Source organism: Phaethon lepturus, unplaced genomic scaffold (assembly GCF_000687285.1).
Source record: "Phaethon lepturus isolate BGI_N335 unplaced genomic scaffold, ASM68728v1 scaffold20950, whole genome shotgun sequence".
Classification (NCBI taxonomy): Eukaryota; Metazoa; Chordata; class Aves; order Phaethontiformes; family Phaethontidae; genus Phaethon; species Phaethon lepturus.
Window position 1 is genome coordinate 152,255 of NW_010511471.1, and position 9,426 is coordinate 161,680.

At 36.5% G+C, this 9,426-nt stretch overlaps 1 protein-coding gene across 1 annotated transcript in view; it reads right to left on the reverse strand.

The window, feature by feature from the left end:
• Nucleotides 1-9,426, reverse strand: part of DNM3 (dynamin 3) — a 172,359-nt gene that overhangs the window by 140,406 nt on the left and 22,527 nt on the right. Inside the window, exons 3-6 of the mRNA XM_010284144.1 lie at nucleotides 4,860-5,009; nucleotides 2,900-3,103; nucleotides 2,237-2,335; nucleotides 1,198-1,358 (exon numbers count right to left, since the gene is read on the reverse strand). Of these exons, the coding sequence (XP_010282446.1) occupies nucleotides 1,198-1,358; nucleotides 2,237-2,335; nucleotides 2,900-3,103; nucleotides 4,860-5,009 (614 nt within the window). The remainder of the gene's footprint in view (nucleotides 1-1,197; nucleotides 1,359-2,236; nucleotides 2,336-2,899; nucleotides 3,104-4,859; nucleotides 5,010-9,426) is intronic.

Genomic DNA, 9,426 nt, shown 5'->3' on the forward strand with positions numbered 1-9,426 from the left:
CACAAGTAAATGGCATTAGCATTCTTTTTGAGCGAGTCCAAAGCATGCCATCATGGCATAACCTGGCTGTCAAGTTACAGCTGCAAAGACACTGTAGCAAGAAATTAAGCAGGCCAGCCACATAGTTTTCTACCTTAATCAATAACTGCTGCTTTTTCCAGCTGCTGTCCAAAATGGACAAAGCCAGGCTGACCTGGCCTTTGTCTATTCCAGACCAAAGGCTGCAACTTGACAGTGAACTGGAAAAAACACTATCAAGTTTGACTTGTAGGAATACGAAGAACACTGGTCAGCTGATAAACCAATTTCTTTTTTTTAATAAAATAGAAATCATAGTGTCACCAGTAATTTTATAGAGGCAGGTATGACTTGATCTTGTCCTCTTCAAACTTGCTGAGATGCATCATCATTAGGGTCACACGCTATTCAAGCTAAGGGATGGCACTATGAAAAGAGTAACACCCAAAGACACAAAATGGTGAAGAGAATTCTATATTCCTCCAAGTCTGCTGTAGGCAGTGTCTTTATTAGGACACTACGCTATGGGTTTCTCCTCCAGGTAAGTGGGAAATAGACCTCTATTTCGTGCTGAAGGAAGCTGTGATCTGACACAGTTTGGCATGGACTTATAGAAATAAACCAAAAGTCTGGGCAAAAATAAAAAGTCTGAGTAGTGTGAACAAAGTGTTCCAATTACGTTATTTGTCATTTATATCATTAGTACACAGTACACTGTTTCTACTAAAAACTACAATAAAGTGTACATTTTGAGGTTAAATACAGACATACAGCAAACCCTCAGGATACAAGATTTCTAAAAATGTTGGGGGGGGAGGGGGGTCTAATTTCTAAATTGGAATTATAAAAATCCTGCTAAACTAGAAGAAATGTGATAATTAAGGAATAGGATGGTATACTTTCCAGGAAGGGAAACACATCTTATTTTTTTTATGTTCTTACTCAGTATTCAAGAGAACAGGGGAGTGCAGAACTGTCAGTAAAAGTCAGAAACTCACAGTAAGTTTTTGTATGCTACATGTAATATACAGCTTTGTTTATTACATAGTGAAAATTTAAAAGGCTAAAAACAGGACAGAATAAGTGAGGTTCACTGACCAACATTCATTTTTATAAAGATTTTATATTGGTCCTATCATTATAAAAGCTGCTTTTCACCATAAAAGCTTCAGGTTTTACCTGGTTTAGAACTTTTTGGAGATATGGTGTTCCCATCCGATCTGCCATGTGCCTATATGCTGGGTGGGAAAGAAAGAATTTTCTTTCTGCTAGAAGTGCTGCCTTTATGTCCTTCTTCCCCTCAATGTCTTTCTGGCTTCTGTTTACAACACCAATATAACCTAAAACAACAGAAAACCAATGGGTAAGTCAATGCAGCTATTGCCTGAACTACTGAATTCATATTAAATGGAACTAGACTGCCTCAGTTCAAACAAAATTTTCCAATTTAGGCATTTCAGGTATTTTTTACAAGTACTGTTATTACCTTAACAGTGTCTAAATTGTTCATCCTATGTACAACAGATATAATTCCTTTTAAATCACCAATTCAAATACAGAAACAGCTGAAACTTCGGTGTACCCCAAAGAAACCACTTCAAAAATAAACAAAGAAAAACCCCAAAAAAAGTCAACACACACACATGGGTTTACATAGATAAATGATATGATACAGGAAAAATTTCTTCTCATTTGCTGGACCAACATTGCTCCATGGGAGGACATGGTGGTCTCATCAATAAATTATAACTAGAATCAAAATTCTTGATATTGTTATCAGTATGAGCAACTGTGGCAGTAGCTGCCAGTACAATCCCATGTAAAATTTCTAGAAGGAATCAAAATTTGGTTTACAGTGACATTACCAAAGCTCTGGTGCTTGCTTCTGTCATACGCAAAGAAAAAAAAAAGATTCTTTCGTTACAAGCAACAGCAACCTGGCACATAAGAGAAAATTGGCTAACAACTTGTGCTGACATTCCTTGCTTCCTCTGGAATATGCAGTGTGTTTTCAAGGTCCAGAAAAAAAAAAAATTATTTTACTCGCAGGATATTTTTAGCACAGACACCTTTTTTGTTTGCTGAATAGATAACGATAAAAGCTAGGAACTTATCAAGTCCAGCATAACGTTTGATTCACCTCCAGGACTCCCAAACATCACCCTTACCCAAACCAGCCTCTGGATTGCAAAGAATACAGGCAACTGAACATTCTCACCTCTACGAAGAGGGAGTAATTTGTTTTCTAGAATTTCTCTTGCATCTGTTCCTTCATCCATCAGATCCAATTTTGTGATCACACCAATGGTCCTAAGGCCTGACCGGGGTGGAGGCAGGAGGAAAAAGATAGTGAAGTATCCTTTATGTTAAGGAAGAACAATTACATCTTACAATTATGTAACAACAGATATGTGACATTCTCAAAGTTTGTATCACACAATACCAGCTACAACTGCAAGTTATGGTATGTGTGAGAAAGAAGGGATCATCATTACCAGTACTGAAATGTGTTCCTCAAATCTCTTTAACAAGGCTCAGCATTCCTATGATATGACTGTATAAAATTTATGATGCAAGTATCCAGAAATCCCATCAGCACCACAGTCCATTTTGCTAAGTACTACAAAAATTTCTAGATAGGCATTGCCCCACTTGCTTATAAGAGATAGTGACAAAATTTTAAAAATACATTTACAGCATCATTACCTGAATGATGCTGAGCTAAGAGCAGTTATTGTGATCTTGAAGCCTATATGAGGATGTATACATACACATCTATATAATATATTATAAATTATATTTCACACAAGAGTTGGTCTATGACTTCCAATTATGTTATTACACTTGAGAACAAAAAGCGGTTATGTTCAATCATGCTTACCTTGAGGGTCCACTTCCTTAGCTAATTTCAGTGCATCTGAGTTGGCCAGATCAGTATTAGCTGGAGTCACAGCCAGTATCAGACAGTTTTCTCGAGAGATGAACTGCATTATCATGTCTCTGATCTGTTGCTCAATATCTGGAGGCTGATCCCCTACAGGCACTTTAGTGATTCCCGGCAAATCAATAAGAGTCAGGCTTAATACTGTATGGAAAACACAGGATCATAAAACTGGTTCGCATGCCGGACATGTCTAACAATGTCTACACATCTATAGCTGCAGACAAATTTTAGTCACTTAAAACCCCACATAATTACCTGTATAGGTATATAAATATTGTCAATGGTTCAAACAAAATGCCTGACAACCTGAAAAGTACACTTGTTTCCCTGTTGGTCTTTCCATCTCTGTTTTTTATAAGTACTAGTAAATATTTTAAACATTACGACTGGCATAGGAAAATGATACCTATACTGAATATCCATGAAAGCTCTCAGGCAAATGATGATGGCTTTCTGAGCTTTTTCCACCGTCAGAAGCACAGACAACATACCATTCCCATTGCATCTTTCAATTCAACCCAGAACATGCTTTTTTTTCTTTTTTTTTTTTTTTTTTTTAAATACAGTCTTTCTCTGACCATGCTTTCAACACTGTCTCCAATTAAGAAATTCAAAAAAAGGCAATAGCTAGCCTAACTTATATAGTAAAATTGTTGTAAAGGGGTTCTGGCGTATGTTTTTGTTTTGGGGTTTTGGTTGGTTTTTTTTCCCCTCTGTAACTTAAGAAAAAGTAAGAACCATGAAAAAGTTTGTCCATTAAGAAAACCTGTTTTGCTCTGGCATGATTCCCTCAGCACAGGCCACAATGCCAACTAGCAACATCCTAGCTTGTTCAGCCAGTACAGGGGCAACAGGGTATCCTTTAGACAAATGAGAAAAATGCGATTCCTAGAAAGGAAACACAAGTAGTATATTTGGGGTCTGACTAATACAGACAAGAGCTGCTGAACTAAAAGACTTATGCTAATAAAAGAGAGTAAGAGCATTAGGTAGGAAATTTTCACTTTCTCCTGGACTCATCATGAGGCAGAGCATTTAGTTCAGCCCCTCTTGAGTTGGCTATGCCACATCTGTATAGCAGAGAAGGGCTCAGGGGTATATGTTTAGAGCCAAGGCTGCTCATGGTATATCAAAGGGAGGTTCAGCATCTCTTTAATTACCTCTCCTCTTATCTTAATCTTTCTGTCCTTTGATTTGCAATGAAGACATCAGATGAGGTGGTTAGAAAAATAAAATGCTTCAGCCAAACATACCACTTTTCTCCTATATCTAAGACAGATTCAATGCAAAACATTTTCTCTAGATTGCCTTCATTAAATTGGGCAGATGGCAACCAGAGGAATGAACTTTGATCTATACTGGGGGGTCTACAACAGAAAGAAGCTTCAAACACCATTATTGTCTAAATATATTTTCAGTGACAGTGAACAATAAACATCCAATAGGGCAAGGAAACATAATGACTTTCTAGATCACTGGTCAGGGAATTTATCTGGAGCGTGGCAAAAAGAAGTTTTGCCACTAAGCCTCCCATCTGCTATTATTTGTCTTTAGTATTGAGCTACTATCTAATGGTATATGTACTAGGGGAGAGATTGGTTTTATCCTGATGCAGAGTGAGAATATTTTTAAATCGCATGAATATTAAATGGGACAGATAGTCTTCATTCTGCCCAGGTCTGGTGGCAACAGCTCTCCACTGTAGTTTTGTAACACAAGAGATGAGGATTCTCCCAGATTCATATCCACTTTTGGTTCAATTCAGTCTCAGAAGTTTTTCATCTCAGAAGACTTCTGATCAAGCAATGACAACACATACAAAAGCAGATAAGTAGACAGACAGAGCTACATAATACGTTACATGACAGAAATATAAAAGTAGAATAATTTTACCTACCGTGTGGAGAATATATTCTTAAATTAATAGGAATTGAAGAAATGCCTTTGTTCACTCCTGTTATTCTATCTGTTTCTACTTCAATTTCCTGACGAACTTCATCAAAATCAGTAAATTTCCTCCCTTTGCAGTGCAGAAACTCAGCATATTCTGTGAAATATATCAATAGCAACTCTGTATTTCACAGGCTTATAGACTTGGACACACACTTTTAAGGCCCTAGTATTCTTCAGATGTGTATGCACAAAAGCATGTCATCATGGATATCAGGAAAGCATTATATATGAGCACATGCTATAGGTATGACTGCACAGATGAAAACCAGCCTACAACAAGAAAGGGTTAGTTAAAGTCAAGTTGCCTGGATATGATTTACTGCTTTTATCTTTAGCATGTGATCTTCTGCAACAACCTGAATGATTCAAATAGATACCTTTTACATTAATAGAGTAAGGAACAGACTGTGAATCAGAGCCTGATTCATCTGATGAATTCAATCAGATTTATCTGATTACATTTGCCTGTAATACATCACTAAATGAAGAAAAGTAATTCAAGTTCTGTATCATATAGGATTATTAGCATTTGTTTTCAAAAACTAACAGCCCGTGTTACACATGATTTTAACAAAGTAGTTCGGTACATTTCTACAAGCTCATAATGAGGTACGTAACCAAAAGCAGATCTCAGGATTTTAAAAATGGGGTTTCTTCCTTCAAAACAGAACACAAAAGTTTATCTCACATAGCAAGGCTGTGATCAGAAATAATGACATAAATGGTAGCCACAGATATAAGCTCACATCCTGTCCCCACAGGGTCTAAGCAGTAAGACTGAAGAAAGTCTGAACAAAGTTGTGCATGTTCCAGTTCATTTCATCCTGCAATCAAGGAATGATCTCAAAGTTCCATTTAGATGTTCCTTCCCCAGAAAATGTTTGAGAGCTTTTTACCAAGAAACACCAGGGCAAAGAGCTTGCTTGGTACTCAAAGAACAACAGCTCAGGAGACCTGATCCAAGAACATAGATTAATAGAGGGACTTCTGTATCACTATTGAAGTGTGTTTCCCAAAAGTCACTTTATTACTGTCAGAGCTGTTAAAAAAAAAAAAATAGTCAAAATCACACAGGAAAACTTAACATTAGTTAAAGCAAACTGAGAGCCAAAAAAGAAAGAGGAGGGGAAAACAAACACCAGCCTTTCTGTGCTACAATACCATAATCCCTCCAGATTCAAAGTGCAAGGGACAGGGAAACCCACCCTTGTTAAGACAAAAATAATACATCTCTTATTTTAAAAATAAGAGAGTGCCTAACAAAAACCTTCATGTCATTTTTGACAACTTAAGAATTCCAGAATACCTTATATTCCCTTTTAGCTATAGCAGCAAAATTACAATGAATGGGGGGTTTGTATGTTTCATTGTCAACTGTTCATTAAAAAAAAAAACAACAAGGAATATTCCAATATTTCAAAGTGAAAGATAATATGGTGCACAAAATAAAATATCTCAGTTGCTCTAGCACATTTGAGAATTCATTGTAAAATTTGTCATCTCAAAGCTGGAAATTAACTACCTGCTGAAAAGAAAAAGCTGACAAGTGGTTCTTATTTCATCCCAGTTCTTCATGCACTGCTCCTGGCATAAAATAAAGTGTATTCTTCTTAGTGACTTTTTTTTTCCCCCCAATGGTTCATCAGATTTTCCTCAGAAAAATATTTCAAAATTCAGTAATTAATACTTGGTGCCTAGCTGTAATCAGTTGGCTGACTCAGCAGATAGTCAAGAAGCTTTTCTCTCTGTTCCACTTAACACTCAGTAACAGAAAGAGTCCCTATCTGAAATGGCTTCAAGGTAATTCAAATCAAAATGTTTGCTACTTTTTAGCTGTGTTAATATTTATCAGTAGCTCATTCCTCCCAGTAACATCTGTGGTCCCACTAGTTCTGAAGGAATAGATTTTACAACAGTTCATAACCTGCGGTGCCACACACAGCCTTATGGAATAAAAATTCAAATGAACAAGCAGTGCTTTGTTTTGCTCTTTTCAGCCCTTAGCCTGTCCTTGGCAACGATGCCTCTAACCAGACTGGATAAGCACATGCTTTAATGCAATCTTCAGTTTTCAGCTTTCATACACAGAAAAATACTAGGAAAACATTTTATTTACATTTTTGTGGGAATGGACACAAAGCCAGACAAGAAAAAAGGATCCTGCCTAATGTCTAGTTTTCAGACATGTATTTTCTGTATAAAATTGAAGTTACATTAAGAGAAAGAACAATCAGATAAAAAAATAAACATTGTCTTTGCATGTGGAATACTCTTTTTTTTCCCCACCCAGGCTCATTCAAAGCACCTTGGATAACACAGAATAAAAAAGCTACCATAGCATAGTTCTCGTCAGTGCATCCAACCACAAGCGTCATAACTGATTGTTTCTCTCCTCAATTTTGATTAAATTAGACAAATCATACAAATAAGTATTATGGGATAATATTTTTGAACATGCTCCTCATTTTTCCTGTGAGTTATTTCTCCTTATGCTTTTATGATTTAATCTAGCACAATGTTATATTGTTATTAACAATAAATAACCATTGTTGGTTTTAAGCCATTTACATTACATACACACTTGAGAACTTTCATAAATCTGTCTCTAAGCTAAAGAGAACAGAGCTGGGTATGCCATGTGACAAGACCTGGAACAGCCCTTAAAAATACATGAGATATTTTTTGGAAAACATCCTTGATCCACATCAAGCTGAACCCAAGACCTTTCAAAGTCTGACAAAGCCCAAAGACTTTACCCTGTACAGAATAACCTGTTACTAAAAGCTAGGAATTTAGCAAGATGAGACCTGGATTCAGAACTCTTCCCCACCTGATTTCAAGCCGAGTTGTTCCAAGTCTGTGGTGGTATCCAGTCTAGCATATTCAAAAAAGTCTCCAGCTTGGAATTTTCAAAAAAGGTGCTCATTAAAATGTGGACCTATAGCAAACATTTTAAACTTATATATATAGCAAAGGGGGAATACCTTCTATTACTGCATCTTCTACCTTCCAGTCCCTTAGAGAGATGTCATCACCCGAGCAACAACAGTCTTGTTAGCCTCAACGAAGCCTTCCACAAAGCCTCAGAATGCTTTTCAAAAGATTGATTTAAAAACTTGCAAATAAACATTGTAGGATAAAGTACATCACCTTTTCTGGTTATGGATCAGCTTTTTCTGAACAAAGTAAATGCAGTTAAATGAATCTGTTTAGACTTTAGCAAATCACTCAATAGTTCTTCATTTAAAAGAGGGGCAGTATCAAAAGCCCTTGTTGTCTTACCCCATCTATAATCCCTCCTCTAATTCTCCATTTCTCTAGCTTTGCTAACATGCTGAAGATGAAGTATTCAAAACCCGTATTCAAAGGCTTTCCACTGCTAACCTTCAAGCAGCAAGGCTACAAGAAATAGAAGTACCCTGGTATTTTCTGAAGAAAAAAATAAAAAATCCTGTCAGTGCAGAGGACAAGAATATCATAGCAAAAGAGATTAAAAATATGAAAAATAGTGTAGATCTGATGAAAGTAACCAGCATAAAATACCAGGTCATGCTCTTCGGAACCAATTAAATCATTAATTATAAGGGTAGATACTCATACCAGAAGAGGAAAATATTCTTTTTGATGCAATAGTCTTTCACATCATTGAAATTATTTTTTTTTTTGGTAGAAGAAATATGTCTCTTTTCTTTCAACCTTCTCCCACAGATCATGCTTCCTAAACTCCCAATCACTCACACAGCTATCCTCCAGGCATTTTTCTTAAAGCTACAGAGGCAGAGCTATCATCAAGATCTTACCAGGACCAGAAAAAAGTGGAAGAACTACTTTTAAGACTGCATTTCTGTTGATGCATCTTGTACAATATTTAATTCTGTATTTTACAACAGCATGACATCAGTGAGTTATGTTCTGTTAAGATCCACTGTGAGCATGAGGTCCTTTTCTGAAAACCAGCTACCTAATCAAATACTAGCCTTTCAGTACAGAAACAGCCCTTATCCCAGGCTGAACTTCTTCCTACCTTTGGGGCATTTCCCTTCCTTTGCAAGCAATTTGGATTCCAGTTCTGCCCTCCAGTATATTTCACAGTCTCATTTGTATTTGTCAAATACAAACTTAATAAACACACTCTGATCTGTCATCCTCTCAGTAATGCAAAATACTGAACACAACCTGGAGGGATGTCCCTTCCACTCTGCAAACAACTGTACATCCATCTTATATGAGTCTTTTTTAGACCATGTTTCCTGAGATCGTTTATTACATTAAAAAAAATCAAAAACATGCAAGATAATTTAAAAATGCTTACTGTACCCAAGATAAGGCACCTATCACACATTTACAAGCCCGCTACCCTGAAATAAAAAAATAAATTAGACTGATATGACAGGGTTTATTCCCTTGATGAATTTGTCTTGGCTGCTATTCACCTCAAGTACCTTCAGCTTATTAACTAATAACAGATTTCTTTTTCCTAAAAGTGAACAGGGAAGATCATGGAGCGGTTC